Source organism: Hyla sarda, chromosome 4 (assembly GCF_029499605.1).
Source record: "Hyla sarda isolate aHylSar1 chromosome 4, aHylSar1.hap1, whole genome shotgun sequence".
NCBI lineage: Eukaryota > Metazoa > Chordata > Amphibia > Anura > Hylidae > Hyla > Hyla sarda.
In genome coordinates this window covers 145173487-145192761 of record NC_079192.1, presented here as the reverse complement: position 1 = coordinate 145192761, position 19275 = coordinate 145173487, and the positions used below count along the sequence as shown (strand labels likewise).

Here is a 19275-nt window from a genome sequence, read left to right as displayed (position 1 = left end):
TAAATAAGTTAAAAGACGCTGATTCTGACCCTATCATTTGTATCTTTTTGGGCACTAGCTTTCCCCTGCTCTCTGCCTGCAAAAAGAGCATGCTGATGCATACAGAGGACTACTAAGCTCAGAAACCTAATAGTGATGCTTAGTAAGACTCCAGTAATTGTAGGCTTAGAGCGTGGGAAATGCATGCGAGTAGAAAGATAAAAATTACAGGTTCAGAATGAACGTCTTTTAAGCTGTTTACCGGTTACTGTAGTTTAAGGGGCTTTTCTGTCGACATATATATCTTCTTTAAAGAGACTATTATCAGGAAAGGCCCCCTATTTTATTTTCTAAAGATTTGGCCCTTACATCCTCTCTGGCTACACAAATGCCCCAATCTCACAAAACCCCTCAGATGGGAATTAAGGTTCCTTGTAACATTTAAATTATAGTATAATTTATTACCAGTGTTCAATAGGGCCCTAATACACAGGGCAATTATCGCCTAACCAGGATGATGTTGTCCTACGTAATAAGCCTAATGATAAGCCGACAAACAAGCAAAAGCAACAGCTGATCGCATTATTTTAGCATATTAAAATATCATTATTAGGTAACCATACATCACCCTGTGTAAACTGGTGTGTGACCAATAAGGATGAAAGGGAAGGGCCACACGAATGATCCAGCGATTGTTTGTACAGCTTTGCCTGCACATTAATCGAGCCATGTAAAGGCACTTTAGCCGAGCGCCAATCCCGCTCCATACACTTAATTAAAAACTTTTTTGTAGGGGCCTAAATAAAAACAGGGACCTTTCCTGGTCCACTACCTTTTAGGGTAAAGCATACATAGTGTCAGCGCTATACTGTAACTGTATAGGCATTTTTGCCAAGGGGTGTTACAGAGCATCATTTTGCTTGTTTGTACTTGTTCAATAGTGAAAGGATATTTGTTATCAATAATATATATAACTATATATAAATATATGTGTAATATATATATATATATATATATATGTGTAATATATACAAACCAAATAGAATTTGCAGCACTACTTATCAGTCCTTAGTATATGCGGTGCCAGTGCTCACAAAGACCCGATCAAAGTCCATCCATAGCATAGAAACCAACCATTGGCGCAGCACTCAAGAAAAAAAAATGGATTTATTTTCTCATGTTAGGCATCACAACGTTTCAGCTCCTCCTGGAACCATTTTCAAACACACACACACACACACACACACATATATATATATATATATATATATATATATATATATAAAATCTTTGGAACGATGTCCATACCCTCTAAGCCCATAAATTATGAAGAGGTTTGGTAGTTATAGTTCCCTGCTCTTTAGGTTGTGAGCCAGTTATAAACAATCAACAACTTTTAGGGGTGCTCCCCCAAAGCCGGACTCACTTGATAAAGTCAGCGTGAGCTGATGAAAAGTCGGGGGGCGCATGGCTAGCAACTTATTTTAATTAGCGACCATAAAGCCAGCATCTAAATCAATACATATGTGAGTCCATAGCTAAAAAGCTATCCCAAAATAGTGGAAGTCTGATATAACAGAGGACTCCCAGATAGCACCAGCTGAGCAGCGGTCGTGTTTTTAAATGTGCACCAAACACTTATTTTGTCTTCCATTTTCATTTAAGAGATATAATAAAGCATTGAAGTTTTAAACGGGGGGATTTCTAGTTTTAGGGTTAACCCCTTTGGAGGAGCACCCCTAAAAGTTGCTGATTGTACCTTTTGCCCTGGAATCCCCGGGGGACTTGTTGTTTATAAGTTATAAACAATGACAGGTCATACTGGGCCACATTAAATATAACAAAATGTAAAAAGAATATTAAGGGGCTATGGCTCTTACCCCTGTATTAACTAGCAGTGATTATGGTTTGACCCTAGTTCTAAGTTATTGTATTGATATGACCCCCTTAGTTCTAAGTACACAGTAGTATCTAAAGCTGCAACCAGCTGGAGAGCCACATGGGGGACTCCCGACTCCCAAACCAGTGGTCAGGGACCTACAGATGGTTAAGATGACTTATAGAAGGGATTATTATTGTTAATACCCTGTATGATGCTTGTTAATATTACCACCTTGTAATGTATATTAGTATTGTAGGAATGTAAGAAGAGTCCAAAAAGCAAGATAAATGCATAAGAATGAGATTATGCTATATTTGCTTCAGCCAAAATAATGTATTAATGTGGTGCACAGTCAGTGGACATATTGAATAACATTTATTAAGTAACCTACTACAGAAAGAGGGTCCATCCATTCTGCCTGTTTTTTCAGTATTTTGAGGAGTTATATGCAGATGATCCCATGAAGTATCAGTCGTACCGGATTTCACTTTACAGACGGATCATTGTATGTAAATCATGTGCCTGATTGTTCTGTCGCCTTAGCCGTGTCCTAGAGAACTAACAGTAATTCAGCCTGATTGGCTGCCTGTCCAGATACGTGTGTGTGAAGAGGCTGCGTTGTGTCCATTACCCCCACAGCTTTCCGTCTCATTGTTTCATGTCTTCATGTTAAGTCCTGTGACAACTGCACATTTTCTTACTAACTCCAGCTAATGGCAAATTGCATGTTCAGTAAGCCAATCACATTATATGTCCATATGACCCTGTATAGAGTGCAGCGGCTTAGATATCAGCTCCGTTGTCTTTCTGGTCAACAGAGTAAGTATTCTTCTTCTAATCCTGTGATTTCATTCTAATATTAATCTTTAGGTCATTGGGCTCTGGCCCTTGGTAATATAGGAGAGGTATTTTGCCAGTTCATATGCAATGTCCATATGGACTCTTCACCATCTTAAGAATCTGTCACATAAAGGTTTCCCATCCTTATTGTTAAGTTAAAAAGGTACCTGCTTAATGGTAAAATAAAAACAACTGTAATTTAACTTTCCCAACACATACCCTGTTGTTTCTTTTTCTGGATGTACAAACTTTCCCATGGATGTAACATTCCCTTTAATTTAATATTTTTTTTAATCTCTTGTAATCTATTTTATGGCACTCGGATGTGTATGCAGTGAGCTCAAAAGCTGAGTTTGCTCTGTTTGCATGTAGCAGCTGTCTTTTATAGCGGACAACATGCTGCAACAGTCTGGGATTGGAGATAAATCAGATCCACTTAGATGCCACAGTCAGTAAAAGATATAGTATCTAAATGGCTAGATAGAGAGTAGGAGACTCCCACTGTCACCAGGTCACAGAATGCAGATGAGGATTGAAGGATATCAGTGAGTAGTCATGGCAGCTGAAGACCTAATAAAGACCCCCACTTCTGCCATCTTGGTGGTCCTATAAAGTCATACTAGAGTGTTCACAGGCAGGCAACTAGATTATTAAATGGGATTGGAGGCCTCTTTAATAGGGATAGAAACATTACTCATTTGGGGGATAAAATACTATATAGTGTTATTCCTATTAACATATAAATATATGCAAGACTGACATGTTATTTATTTATTTATTTTATTTTAAGAACTGTACTGAAGACAAGGGGACAATGTGGAGGAATTGTGTTTAGGAAGTCTTAAGATAATACGGAATGAGCTTTTTACCTATTGTTCCAGTGTATTTTACCAGTGCACTTGACGACATCCCAGACATGTGAATGTCATAGGTGGAACAATGTACAATACAATCTACAATAATGGGCAATGGCAGTGACATTTCCTGACTTCCCCCTTTTAAGTCTTCATTATTTTTATTAGTATTACAGGTGATAACTTCACAGTTGGGGTCCTGGCATTAGGTGATGTCAAAAGTGATTGCCAGCCCTATAAATTGAGTGCCAGGAAACCATTTCTTTTTGTTTTTGCTGCCTAAGGGTCTATTCACATGTTCAGTATGCTGCGCAGAGTTGATGGACAGGATTTGAAGCTGTATTCAGTCATTTAATTGCAGATAGAGCTACATCACATCCAAGTTAAAACCACCTTTGCATTTTTTCTCCTAGTCTGTAGTACACCTGCGGATGGGTAATAAATTAAAGGGGTACTTCACTGGCCAGCGTTCGGAAGTAAATGTTTCGAATGCTGTTTTCACACTGCCGGGGTCAGCCTTGCCCCTCATGACATGACATCATGGCCACGCCCCTTCAATGCAAGTCTATGGGAAGGGGCTTGAAGGCCGTCAGCAGAGTATTTAAACTAGGTAAGTGGGGGGAGCACAATTAAGCAAAGCTAGCAGATAGTGGGATGGCTAGGTTAGAGAGGGGTCAGGAATAATGGCGGGTGGAGAGGCGACATGTAGGGGAGGTTAAGAGCAGTGAATAAGGAGATCCAGGTGTTACAAACCAGCGAAACCAGTGCAAATAAATGTAGCCCAAATAATTGTAACCCCAATAACTAAAAAAAATACAATTAGCCTCAATAACTTAAAAAATAACATTAGCAATAATAACTCAAACTCCCATTAGCAACAATAATTCAATGGATTCAATTAGCCCCAATAACTCAAAAAATCTCATTAGTGAGATTGTATATATAAAACTTGATGGAAATGTAAAGGGCATGTTCAGAAATGCCAGAAGCCTAGCAAATAAAATGGGGTAGCTTGAGACCTTGATACTGGAGGAACATATTGATATAGTTGGGGTCACTGAGACATGGCTGGACTCCTCGCATGACTGGGCTGGTAATCTGCAGGGGTTTACATTGTTTTGCAAGGATAGGGTGAACAGGAAAGGTGGTGGTGTATGTATGTTAGAAGCGTTATGAAAGTCAGTGTGAACGATGCCATGGCGTGTGATGATTTGAGGATGCGGAATCACTGTGGGTACAAAAGGAAGCAAACACTGAAAAGATAATTTGATGTAATCTATAGACCCCCCCCCCCCCCCCCCCAACACCACTGAGGAGATAGAAGGTCAGCTGCATAAACAAATAGAGTGGGCTGCCTGGGCCGGTACAGTGGTAATAATGGGAGATTTTAACTATCCAGATATAGATTGGGGTCCGGGGTTGGCTAAAACTACAAAGGGGAGACCATTCCTAAATTTATTACAGGATAATTTTATGGGCCAGTTTGTGGAGGACCCAACAAGAAGTGATGCTCTGTTGGATCTGGTCATTTCCAACAATACAGAGCTGGTTGGGAATGTAACTGTGCGTGAAAACCTTGGTAATAGCGACCACAATATAGTTACTTTTGGCTTAAAGTGTAGAAAACAAAGTCAGGCCGGGAGGGCAAAAACGTATAACTTTAAGGGTCTATTCGCACATAAAGTATTCTGTGCAGATTTGATGTGCAGGATTTCAAGTGGTGTTCAGTCATTCAGTTTACATTGAAATCTGCAGCAGAAAATCCTGCGCATCAAATCTGCGCAGAATACTGTACGTATAAATAGACCATAAAAAGGCAAATTTATCTGGACTGAGAGCTGCACTACAGGACATAGACTGGGGGGAGGTGTTGTCAAATACTGATACAGAAGGTAAATGGGAAATTTTCAAATCAACTCTGAATAGCTATACAGCTAAATTTATTCCTAAGGGGAACAAATGTAAACTATTAAAACTAAATCCTACATGGCTGACAACTGATGTTAAAAGTGCAATAAACAATAAAAACCTTCAAAAAATATAAATCTGAGGGGTCAGCTATAGCATTTAAACAGTTCAAAGAGCTTAATAAAATCTGTAAAAAAATGTAATACAAACAACAAAAATTCTAAATGAGAGACAGGTGGCCAAAGAAAGCAAAACAAATCCTAAATATTTTTTTTTAGATATATCATTGCAAAAAGGACAGAACATGTTGGACCCCTTAATAATGATAATAGGGAGGTGGTCACTGGCAATCAAGAGAAGGCAGAGCTACTGAATGGGTTCTTAAGTTCTGTATATACCAAGGAAGAGGGAGGAGCTGACGCAGGCCGGGCCTATGCTGGTAAAGTAATGTACTGAACTGGCTTATTATAGAGATGGTGCAAGGTAAATTAAGTAAAGTAAATGTAAGAAAATCTCCGGGACCGGATGGATTACATCCAAGAGTTCGTAGAGAACTAAGTTCAGTAATTTCTGTACCCTTGTTCATGATATTTAGAGATTCTCTTGTGTCTGGTATTGTGCCGAGGGACTGGCGCAAGGCGAATGTGGTACCAATCTTCAAAAAGGGCTCTAGGTCTTCCCCAGGTAATTATAGACCAGTAAGCTTAACATGCATTGTGGGTAAATTGTTTGAAGGACTCGTAAGGGACTACATACAGGAATACATAGGGGATAATAGTATTATAAGTAATAGCCAGTATGGGTTTACTAATGACAGAAGTTGTCAAACTAATCTAATTAGCTTTTATAAAGATGTGAGTAGAAGCCTTCACAGAGGAATGGCTGTGGATATAGTGTTTTTGGATTTTGTAAAAGCATTTCATATTGTCCCTCATAGACGTCTGATAGGTAAGTTAAGGTCTTTGGGCTTGGAAACTTTAGTTTGCAACTGGATTGAAAACTGGCTTATGGATCGTACCCAGAGAGTGGTGGTCAATGATTCGTACTCTGATTGGTCCCCAGTTATTAGTGGTGTACCCCAAGGTTCAGTACTGGGCCCGCTGTTGTTTAATTTATTTATCAATGATATAGAGGATGGCATTAACAGCTCTGTTTCTATCTTTGCAGATGACACCAAGCTTTGTAGCACAGTACAGTCTATAGAGGATGTGCATAAGTTACAAGATGACTTGGATAGACTAAGTGTCTGGGCTTCCACTTGGCAAATGAGGTTCAATGTGGATAAATGTAAAGTTAAGCATCTGGGTACTAATAACCTGCATGCGTCGTATGTCTTAGGGGGGATTAAACTGGGAGAGTCACTGGTAGAGAAGGATCTGGGTGTACTTGTGGATCACAGACTACAGAATAGCATGCAATGTCAGGCTGCTGCTTCCAAAGCCGGCAGGATATTGTCATGTATCAAAAGAGGCATGGACTCAAGGGACAGGGACATAATACTCCCCCTTTATAAAGCATTGGTACGGCCTCACCTGGAATATGCTGTTCAGTTTTGGGCACCAGTCCATAAAAGGAACGTTGTGGAGCTGGAGAAGGTGCAGAGACATGTGACTAAACTAATATGGGGCATGGAACCTCTTAGCTATGAGGAAACATTAGAAGAGTTACAATTGTTTAGTCTTGAGAAGAGACGTTTAAGGGGGGATATGATCAACTTATATAAATATATAAATGGCCCATACAAAAAAATATGGAGAAAAACTGTTCCGGGTTAAACCCCCTCAAAGGACGAGGGGGCACTCCCTTTGTGTGGAGAAGAAAAGGTTTATTCGCAAGGGGCGACACGCCTTCTTTACCATAAGAACTGTGAACTTATAGAACAGTCTACCTCAGGAACTGGTCACAGCAAGAACAATTGATAGCTTTAAAACAGGGATAGATACATTCCTGGAGCAAAATAACTTTAATGTTTATGCAGAAATATAAAATCCCATCCCTTCCCCTTTATCCCACCACACTCCTTCCCTTGAATTTCTTGGTTGAACTTGATGGACGTATGTTTTTTTTCAACCATGCTAACTATGTAATTTACATTGAAATCATTTACATCAAATCCTGTGCATCAAATCTGGTCTGGATACTGTATGTGTGAATAGACCCTAAAGAATAAAATAAAAATGGATCAAAAAGTTGTCTGTACCCCAAATATGAAAGAGTTAACTAATTCTGCTAAAAACAAGACCCCCATATAGCTCTGTAAAGGAAAATAAAAATGAGCTGATAAAAAAATAAAACAAAAATGCTTTGTTTTTAAGAGCTTAAGACTCCACATAGGTTAGTGACATCACAGGTGGTGACTGGGTGGGTAGTGATGTAATGAGGGGTGTGGGCCCTATTTTTTGAGCACCCAGACTTACTGGCTCACAAGCCATCATTGCTGCACCTGCAAGCAGGGGTGATTATGCAATGTGTTTAAAATAATATATACATCTTCTGGAGAGCTATAAATCTAAGTAAACAGGCTTTCTGTTTTTAATATTGATAATAATAAAGAGGTATTCTGAGGATAATTTGTACATTTAAGTACCAAGGGTGGCAGTATGGCATAAAAAAAATAAAAATAAAAACTCTACGCACCTTGCGGTGTTGGTCCCCCCCCCCCCCCCCCTAGCAGTGCTTCCTGTTCTCCATCCCCACATGTGGGAAATGCTGTCTCAGCTAAACTCAGCAAGCATTTCCTATGTGTAAGGACAGTTTTATCCTGGACACTTTAAAATGTAAATTTTTTCTTCTGGAATACCTCTTTAAAACACTTACAATTGTGTCTATAACCTCCACCACTGCTTGGAAACCACTCTATTATGTACACGAGTGAATATACTTTTTACTTAAATTTACAGTATTGTAACACAGAAGAAACTTCTACATCCGCCCCATATTAGATTTTAGCACAGTGTGTAAGCTACTGAAAGCCACTTGATGGCGCTATTACTTTCTTTCTTACTCTTCAATCACGTTTTTGTTTTACTAACCGTCTTTATGTAGTATTTGATTGTGTTTAGAAGGGTGTTGTTATTAAGTTATGTTACTATCTGTAGGATCTAATGGAGCAACTTGAAAAGCAAGATAAGACGGTCAGGAAACTGAAAAAGCAGCTGAAGGTGTTTGCAAAGAAAATCGGAGAGCTAGAAGGTAATTCTCCAGCTTTTAATGGAACTGCTGTGTAGTGTGAAGTATTACAAGTTTTCTATTTTCATTTAAGAAATTATAATTGTGGAGAAGGGTTTCTACTTGTGTGTAATGTTTAATGTTATCATTTTATATGTAGAATTATTAATAACTTATATTTCTTTTCTAGTTGGCCAAATGGAGAATGTGTCTCCTGGTCAAATAGTAGATGAGCCAATCCGCCCACTTAATATTCCCCGTAAAGAGAAAGACTTCCAAGGAATGCTGGAGTATAAGAGGGAAGATGAGCCAAAGCTGATTAAGAACCTTATATTAGGTAAGCATTAAATGGGAATCGTTTAACCTGTAAAAATGGAATAAAATATGTTATTACTTAGGGAATGATTCAACCTCAAAATCAGTGCTGAATCCATGGCTGATATGGCTCTGATTTTGATGCAATTTGCCATACTGATCAGCACCAAATACAGATTTAAAATGGACATAAGTGATTTTTAGCTCCACGTTTTGAAACTGAGGGGCTTTACACATATCAAGTAACATATCCTGTTTTTTCAGCACTAAATGCAAAGTGACAACCACTTCCAATTGAACTGAATTAATTCCAGTGGGAGCTGGTTTTCAGGCTGAAATAAAGATGCAGAATAGCCTCAAAATCTGCATTCAAACCTGCACTGATTTCTAGTGTAGTTTTCACCAAACAATGGCTTATGTGCCTTGTGCCACATTTGAATTTAGAGGAGTAATGGTATCATGGATGTGATTTTGGCAAACTGGGGCATGTAACGTGTGACTTTGTGCCCAAAAAAGTGACAACATTTTTACTCTTTCACATCACTGTTTGTCTCTCTTGGTACATCGGGGAAAATGTCAAAATGATATGCCGACATGTCCATGTATGGACAAGCATGGGTCCCATTTATTTCAATGGTCTGAGGTTTGGGTAATTTTCTCAACATATCTTAGTTTTGCTTTGGACTGAAAATTGCTGCAAGCTGCGTTTCTCAGTCCGAGTCAAAACTTGCATACGCTTGGGAAATGACCTGAATGTAGTCACTTGCTGATTACGTCTGGGCAATCGAAATGAATGGGGCTCTCCCAGTACAGACATGTCGGCATGTAATTTTGACATTTTCCCTGATGTATAATCTGGTGCATTTGTAGACTGCCATGTCTAAGTGTGTGAAGTATACACTATTAGTAAATCTTCCCCATTATTCACTAAGGTCATGTAAGTTGGTTCAGAAATTATGAAAATGTTCACTTTATTTTCGTTGTTTTCAGACTTAAAGCCTCGTGGTGTTGCTGTGAACCTTATTCCAGGTCTGCCAGCATACATTCTATTCATGTGTGTGCGACACGCGGATTACCTCAACGATGACCAGAAAGTCCGTTCCTTGCTCACTTCAACCATTAATGGCATCAAAAAGATCTTGAAGGTCAGTTATCACTATGTGATAAGAGAAATGTAATAGTCACCTCTTTTTCTCTTGTTATCAATTCCTAACCTAATATCCATGGGGAAGATGCTGCCCATTTGTTTTTCATTCAGGAAACCCCTACTCTAAGGCTAGGTTCACACAGTGGTTGTCCCCTGTCCCGCTATTCTCCCATCAATGCTTACTAAACGGACCATTTTACTAACGGATGCAAACTGATACAAAGGGATGCCATTTAGTGGCATCCTTTTTGCATCGGTTTTTCATTCGTTCGTATCAGCCGCCTACAGACTCCTGCAGCCACTACTACTACTCCCATCATGGAACAGACTAGTTTCCATGATGGGAGTAGTAGTTCCCCGGCTGCGGGAGTCTGCGGGCGGCTGGAGAGACAACAGTAGTGATTGTACTACTACCCCCATCATGGAACAGAGTCTGTTCCATGTTGGGGGAAGTAGTACAGGGAGTAAGGGATGGAACACACTATGTCTTACTTCTGAGACCCGATGCGAGCATACGTTATTAACCAGGGGAATGGGCGGCATGCTCTGTTCCCCAGCTGTGTATATAGTGTCTTTTACTTTCATTTTCAAATCCCCGCCGGGAGCCCTGAGTGGCCATTCAGGGCTTCCGGCAGGGTTTTTAAACTTGCACTGTTAATAATCTAATGTTGTTCCCCTGACCCACGTTCCGCATCTTCTATTCCCTGCTGCTGGTACCCGACGCGCAATTAATATTCCCCGCTGCCCGTACTCATTCCCCGCTGCCCTACTTCAACATTCCACCGGCACATGTCAGTCCATTCCCCGCTGCTCATCCCTGTACCCGAACAAATGCAGACACTATTCTGACAATTAGTCTTTATTCATAGCACAATAGTTTAAAACACATCACCATTTTTTCTGATCAATAGTTCTTGTGTTATGGATAACAAATACAGAAGAACAGAGAGCTGAACCTTTCTTCTCGTACGGATATATAAAGATTTATTGTGTCATGGAATATCAGTTTTACTGCTACATAGACTCTAGTTTGGCAAATCTATTTAGTTTCGTTCCTGTTCTACACTATTTGGCAGCACACTGGGTCATGTAGCTGATGATCAAAGCAGGCGCTGTGTATTTGCTCTATTTTTGGAAGGAGTCCTTAGAGACTCTGGGTAGAAGCAGTGATGCAAGTCACTCAGCATGACTGCGGCCATAATACTATTAACAAAAAGAAGTGAGATAGTGAGACTGTAATGTATGATGGCACCAAGCCAGAACTGGTATTCTTGAAGGCTCCTGAAGAAGTGAGATGTTCTGCATCATGGCCTCTTTCCACTGCTGAACAATAACATGGTTACCCAGTAGACTCCTGCCAAGACAGCTTAGTCTTAGCATTTAACCCTTACAGTCAGTCTACATATAACTTACCACACATCTGTGTAATGTCGTGTGTACTGGGTACTTTTACATGTAAAATTTACTGTACCTCTTTGAATTTCTACATTTATTGAATTGACCTGTCAATCTAGTTTGCCAGTAAAGTTAATTATCATGTGTTTATTTTATTTATTTTTAATTTCAGAAAAGAGGGGATGACTTTGAAACCGTGTCTTTTTGGCTTTCTAACACCTGCCGATTTCTTCATTGCCTGAAGCAGTACAGTGGAGAAGAGGTACCATTTAATCTGATTGAATTTATCAAATATATATTTTTAGTTTAATACATTAACATTGCATTTCTATGGGTTCATTCTGAAAGGTTATTCTTTAAAATTACCCTCGGAAACCTTTACTATTGTTATATAGGTAAAACTTCCTATATGATAGGTCGTGACAAAGTCCGCAAAAGGAAAAAGTTAGGAGTCAGGACTTTTTGTTAATGGCCCAGCACAATTTTTCAGATTTTGCGCGATACACTAATTTTTACTGGTATCACTTCTGCAAAGTTTATTTTTTTCAGAGATTTGATTTCACCAAAATTAAAGATTTATTTTTTTTGTGTCTAGACTATTGACCATGCAGGATCAGTAATGTGAAGTGATTTACATTTTATAGGGGGGATTTTAAATATATATATATATATATATATATATATATTCTTTTTATTTATCTTAATTGCACGCCATAATTGTTTTAATGCTGCAATTATGGAATTTAAACAGTTAAATGAGACATCTGGGTGATCTCACAGATAGTAGCCAGTACCTGCCAGGTATGATGTGGGCCCGGGTCCCCCTGGCATGCGTTATACTACTTCATCTGACCCATGATGTAAATGTATGTCATGGGTTGGGAAATGGCAGGCTAATAAAATGGGATGAAAAAAAACAAGGCGCCATGATGAAATTTTCAGACTCAATGGCTACCTGGCTCCTGGGATTTGTAGAGCCTTGATATATGAATTAATGTTTAAGTATATATTTTTAACTTATTTTACAAAAACAAAAAAGTGATATATCCACTTTAATCTGGATTAAGGATTAAGTATTGTTCACATCAGGTTAAGAGTATACGTTACAAAATACCACCAGGACTCACTGTCTTTAATCTTCCTCCATCTCCAGGCATTTATGAAGCACAATTCAACCCGGCAGAATGAACACTGTCTCACAAACTTTGATCTTGCCGAATACAGACAAGTGTTGAGTGATCTGGCTATTCAGATATATCAGCATTTGGTCAGAGTGCTAGAGAATATCCTACAGCCAATGATCGGTGAGTAATATTAAATCGCTAAACTGCTAAACTTTTCATTTTAATAATAATGTTAGGGATCAAAAAGGTAGTATATTGGAAGAGCCTGGGGTTAACCCCTTCCCGCTACAGGACATATGCATACGTCCGAGCTGCCGACAGGTTTGTGCAGCTGGATGTATGTAATGTGCATACGTCCTGTATTAAAAGCTTCACTGCGCGACTCTGCACGGTGAAGCCACGGTGATGTCTGCTGCTTTTGGCAGCAGGGGATCTCTGTGACAAGCAGAGGGACCAATCAGAACGGTCCCACCCCGCGATCGCTCTGATTGGCTGTCCTCTGACAGACTGACCAATCAGAGCGCAGATCACGTGATCGGACTGTTCTGGCTCTGTGATCGCGCTGTTGACAGTCAGTCTGTCAGAGGAGAGTGTGAAGAGAAGAAGTGCTGCGGACTGATCTGCCGTTTTCACGGTGGATCAGCTTTATAAAGTCACAAAAAGAGCTAAAAACCACTCTATTATCCCCCTCATCACCCCCTCCCCCCTGCCATCATCCTATAGTACACCCCCCCCCCTTCTCATCACACCTCATGGCCCCTTATTGCCCCTCATCACCCCTGAGACCTTCGCCCCTTGTCCTCCTGTGATAGCTGTGGCGTGCTGATTAGTATTTTTCAGTATAAATCAGCCGTCCGCTATCACCAGAGTCCATGATCGTCACCTCTTGTCCTCAGAATCTGTCGCCCCTGTGATCATCACCCCCTGTCACCTGTGATAGTCGCTCCTGTGTCACCAGAGACCGTCACCCATGTCCCCTGTGGTAGCTGTGGCGTGCTGATTGGTATTTTTCAATATAAATCAGCTGTCCGCTATCACCGTCCATCACCCCTGTGCCATCTGAGTTTGCTGTCTGCTGTCATCTGAGACCGTCACCCCGTGTCACTTGTGATTGTCGCCCCTTGTCACTGTTCCTGTTGTTCTCATCCCCTTGCTATAAAAAGTTAAAAAAAAAAAAAGCTAACCCTTTCCTGTCACTCCTTTGTCACTCCTTTGTCACTCCTTTGTCACTCCTTTGTCACTCCTTTGTCACCCTGTTACAAAAAAAAAAAAACACAAAAAAAAGTCACCCCTTTCCTGTTGTGGTCACCCCCGGTTTTTCGTATTGTGTGTGTGTGTATATATGTATATATGTATGTATATATATATATATATATATATATATATATATATAATATGCACAACATGTCCAGCACATCACAGTGGATGTATTCGCTGGAAGAGGCCTATGACTATTTGGCCTAAGAGACGGAGTCTGTGAATGATGATGAGGACCCCTACATTCCTGCTCACATCCTCAGCCGACTCCTACTCGGGGAAAGACTCATCAATTGAACCCCCAGAGTGCCCCCTGTCCTGGGAATTACTGGCAAGATTGTGTGGGATTTGGTGCACCCCATACTAGACCAGGGATACCACCTCTACCTGGACAATTTCTATACGAGAATCCCACTATTCAAAAGCCTCACTGTACGTAAAAAACAGAAAGGCTTCCCCAAACCTCTGCTGGCACACCCCATGCAAAAGCATGAGAGCAGGGCACTGTGCAGCCATGGCATATTGTGTGTCAGGTACAAGGACAAGAGAGACGTCCTTGTACTAACCACAATACATGGCCATGCCACGACCCCAGTTTCTGTATGTGGGGCCTGTACAGAAATCCATAAGCCAGACTACATCCTGGCTTATAAGAAGTTCATGGGAGAGGGGGGGGGGGGGTACTTGTCTGACCAGGTGCTGAAACTATACAGCACCATGAGAAATCAAGGGCCTGGTACAAGAAACTGACTGTGCACATGGTACAGATGACCTTATATAATGCCTTTGTCCTGTACAGGCATGCCAGCCAGAGGGGGACATTCTTGGTGTTCAAGGAGGTGATGATAAGGAACCTGATATTTGAGGACCAGGAAGGTGCAGGCCCCAGCACTTCCAACGAGTCCTCACGGATTGTGCCAGGGCAGCATTTCCCCAGTGAAATCCCTCACACTGGGAAGAAGCGGATGACCCAAAAGAGATGCAGGGTCTGCTATAAAAGGGGGATCCGCCGGGTCGGGACACTACATACCAGTGTGAGACAAATTATTTTCATTGTACCCCAAAACCATTCCAGCAAAAACAGTGGTACAGTAGGCCCTGGACAATCCTTCCCCTCTCAGCCATGCCATGTGCCCAGGCCGCATAGACCATGCCACACATTGGGTATTGCCGTACCCAGGAGAACACATATAACAATTACTGGGGTGTATGTCTCCTGTGGCGCAACCTGGGCACAACATTTTAGGTGCTGAAATGGCACACAGGTGTTGCAATCACAATTTTTACTATGCACAAACTCTATGAGCATCATCTTTTGGAAAACCTCTTTTCGGTCAAAATGCTCACTACCCCTTAAATAAATTCTTTGAGGGGTGTAGTTTTCAAAGTGGGTCACTTTCTAGTTCTACTGTTTGCACTGCAAATGCATATAGTGTGAGAAAACAGATTCTGCATTTAAAAGGCGCTTCTTTCCTCTTGTGCCCTGCTGTGTGTTTAAATACCAACTTATGCCAACATATTGGGTACTGGCGTGTTCTGGAGAAATTTCCTAACAAAATTTGGGGTGCTAATATTCCTGTGTTACTTGTGAAAGTGAAAAAAAATTGGTGCTAAAAGTGCAAAATACACATGAAAATTTTAAATTTAATTTTCACAGCCTAGTTCTACAAACTATCCTCAAACACCTGTGGGGTCAAAATGCTCACTACTCCCATAAATGAGTTCCTTGAGGGGTGTAGTTTTCAAAATGGGGTCACTTGCGGGGGGAGGGGGGGTTCTACTGTTCTGGTACTATGGTGGGCACTGTAAACATGTATGTTGTGAAAAAACACATTTAAGCAAAATCTACATCCAAAATGTCAAAAGACGCTCCTTTCCTATTGTGCCCTGCTGTGTGCCCAAATACCAACTTGAGTACTGGCATGTTCTGGAGAAATTGCCTAACAAAATTTGGGGTGCCAATATTCCTGCATTCCTTGTCAAAGTCAAAATATTGGTGCTAAAAGGGCAAAATATGCATCAAAATTTATTTGAAATTTAATTTTCACGGCCTAGTTCTACAAACTATCCTCAATTACCTGTGGGATCAAAATGCTTACTACCCCCTAAATGAATTCCTTGAGGGGAGTAGTTTTCAAAATGGGGACACTTGTGAGGGATTTCTGCTGTTCTGGCACCATGGGAGGTTTGTAAATGCATATGGCCCCCGACTTCCATTTCAGCAAAATTCTCTCTCCAAAAAGTCCAATGGCGCTCCTTCTGTTCTGAGACCTGTAGTGCGCCAGCAGAGCACTTAACGTCCACATATGGGGAATTTCTTAACGGGGAGAATTTGGACTTCAAATTGTGGGGTCCATTTTCTCCTATTACTCCATGTGAAAATGAAAACTTTGGAGTAACACCATCATTTTAGTTTTAAAAATCAAATTTTTCATTTTCTCGTCCAAGTTCAATGCAAACCTGTCCAACACCTGTAAGGTGTTAAGGCTCACTGCACCCCTTGTTACGTTTCTTGAGGGGGTTTCCAAAATAGTGTGCCATGTGTTTTTTTTTTTTTCCTGTTCTGGCACCCTGGGGAGTTGCTAAATGCAACATACCCCCCAAAAACCATTTAATCAAAAGTCTCTTTCAAAAAGCCAAATGTTGCTCCTTCCCTTTGAAGCATTGTAGTGCGCCAGCAGAGCACTTAACATCCACATAAGGGGTTTTAACTTTTGGGGGGCATTTTGGGGTAACGCCATCATTTATTTTTTCATTTTAGTGTTAAAAATCAAATTTTCCATTTTCATGGCCAACTAAATGCAACATCGCCCTCAAAAACCATGACAGCAAAATATGTTTTAAAAAAAATTTCACAGTTGCTCTTTCTTTCTTGAGCCATGTTGTGAGTCCGCAGAGCACTTTGTCAACATATGAGGTATTTCCATACTTGAGAGAAATTGGGCTACAAATTTTTGGGGCCTTTTTTATCCTAACACTGATTTAGATTTTTCTCCTCCACATTGCTGCTATTCTTGTGAAACACCTAAAGGGTGTTGAAAACTTTGAGGGGTGCAGTTTCTATAATGGGGTCATTTATGGGGTATTTCTCACAGGAAGGCCCCTCAAATCCACTTCAGACTTAACTGGTCCCCAAAATATTCAAATTTTGACATTTTCGTGAAAATTTAGAAAATTTTTGCTATACTTTGAAGCCCTTTAATGTCTTCAAAAAGTAAAAACATGTCAACTTTATGATGTCAACATAGAGTAGACATATTGTATATGTGAATCAATATATATATCATTTATTTGGAATGTCCATTTTCCTTACAAGCAGAAAGTTTTAAAGTTCGTAAAATGCTAAATTTTCATGAAATTTTGGGATTGAAATTATGCAAATATCGACGGAAATTTACCACTAACATAAAGTAGAATATGTTCCAAAAAAACATTCTCGGAATCAGAATGAAAAGTAAAAGCATCCCAGAGTTATTAATGCTTAAAGTGACAGGTCCTTATGGTAAAAATGGGCTTGGTCCTTAAGAAGTTAAAGAAAAAGATATCTGATATTGTGTGTTTGATCATTGTTTCTGTCTGTGTATGCATTTTAGGCTAGTGGCAAATATAAAACTGGTAGAGTCACATATTTCCTTATTCTGAGGAAATACAGGCCACATTGTCATTCTTGTGCAGATATACACCATTATCTGTTATTTTCAAACTACAGTCCTAAAGACCAAACTATGTCAGAAAATCCTATATATTACTTATGAAATGTTCATTGTTATTAAAGAGGCTTTTCCTCTGCAAAAAAAATAAAATAAAAAAGACAGCTTAGATTAAAGCGTACCTGTCATATCTCACAAAAAAGTTATATGTTAGGCAGAGTTCACACTACGTTTTGTACAGGATCCTGGCCCGTGTCTAATTAATTTCAATGACCCCGGATTCAAACAATGACTCCTGTCGGCACATTTTTGCCCCATATCCGGTTTCCTGACCGGACCTAAACCGTGGTATGCCGCGGTTTTAGGTCCAGACAGAAAACTGGATACGGGGCAAAAATGAGTCAACCATAGTCACTGTTTGACTCCAGTCGGCTCATTAAAATGAATGGATTTTGGAGCTGATCCAACTGGTGTACAGGAGCGCTCGGTTTTCCCCTCCCCTAGCTGGATCCGGCAGCCATAATGTGAATTCAGACTTACTCAGTACCTAATTCTGATCATTTTACATTTTTATGTGTCTAACACCTATATATTTTTTTTACAAATTCCTTTTGTCTGTTGCTCACTTTTTGTCATTCTGTCATCTTCCTCCCTGAGTGCTGGGTTCTCTTTATCCAATCACTGCAGGATGCTCTGTAGCCCCCACCTCCTTTTTTTGCATGCTGCTGTCTGACAGGGCAGTAGTGAGCACAGAGGAGTGTTAGTCCCTCCTTACTTACTGGACTTTTTCCATGCCTGGGCTTCAGCTTGGACAAAGATAATGCTGCAGCCAGTCAGAATTATTTTTGGGATAGTAGGGAGTGTTTTTTTATAAGCCATGATTTCTATAAAAAGGAAATACATTTTTCTTATAAAGTATTTTCGAAAGGTTAATGTTTTGCCAAGATGTACAACATATAAAAAGTTTTTGAATCTGCAGTGCCCAATTAAAAGGAACCTGACTCATGCTGCCTGAACCATGAGCAGTCTTAAACAGCTTAGGGCAGTGATGGCAAACCTTTTTGAGCCCGAGTGCACAAACCGTAATGCACGCCAACCTTTTTTCCATCAAAGTGCCAGCACAGCAATTAAATCAGAATACTGAGGTTTAAGTTTAGAAAAAACAACTTAGGTAGGCAGTATGTTCCCCCACATTAGGTAGGCAGTATGTTCCCCCACATTAGGTTGGCAGTATGTTCCCCCACATTAGGTTGGCAGTATGTTCCCCCACATTAGGTTGGCAGTATTTTCCCCCACATTAGGTTGGCAGTATGTTCCCCCACATTAGGTTGGCAGTATGTTCCCCCACATTAGGTTGGCAGTATGTTCCCCCACATTAGGTTGGCAGTATGTTCCCCCACATTAGGTTGGCAGTATGTTCCCCCCACATTAGGTTGGCAGTATGTTCCCCCCACATTAGGTTGCCAGTATGTTCCCCCCACATTAGGTTGCCAGTATGTTCCGCCCACATTAGGTTGCCAGTATGTTCCGCCCACATTAGGTTGCCAGTATGTTCCCCCCACATTAGGTTGCCAGTATGTTCCCCCCACATTAGGTTGCCAGTATGTTCCCCCCACATTAGGTTGCCAGTATGTTCCCCCACATTACGTTGTCAGTATGTTCCCCCACATTAGGTTCAGTATAGTTCCCCCACAGACATACAGCCTTCAGCCATATACAGTGTATGGCTGGAGGCTGTATGACTGTGTACTGCCTC

The 19275-nt window shown here is 40.5% G+C and overlaps 1 protein-coding gene across 1 annotated transcript in view; it reads left to right on the top strand.

Annotated features, from left to right (window-relative positions):
* The window catches only part of LOC130368538 (unconventional myosin-Va-like), a 180422-nt gene that overhangs the window by 150691 nt on the left and 10456 nt on the right, over nucleotides 1-19275 (top strand). Inside the window, exons 31-35 of the mRNA XM_056572330.1 lie at nucleotides 8562-8655; nucleotides 8822-8968; nucleotides 9937-10091; nucleotides 11661-11750; nucleotides 12642-12792. Coding sequence (XP_056428305.1) covers nucleotides 8562-8655; nucleotides 8822-8968; nucleotides 9937-10091; nucleotides 11661-11750; nucleotides 12642-12792 — 637 coding nt within the window. The remainder of the gene's footprint in view (nucleotides 1-8561; nucleotides 8656-8821; nucleotides 8969-9936; nucleotides 10092-11660; nucleotides 11751-12641; nucleotides 12793-19275) is intronic.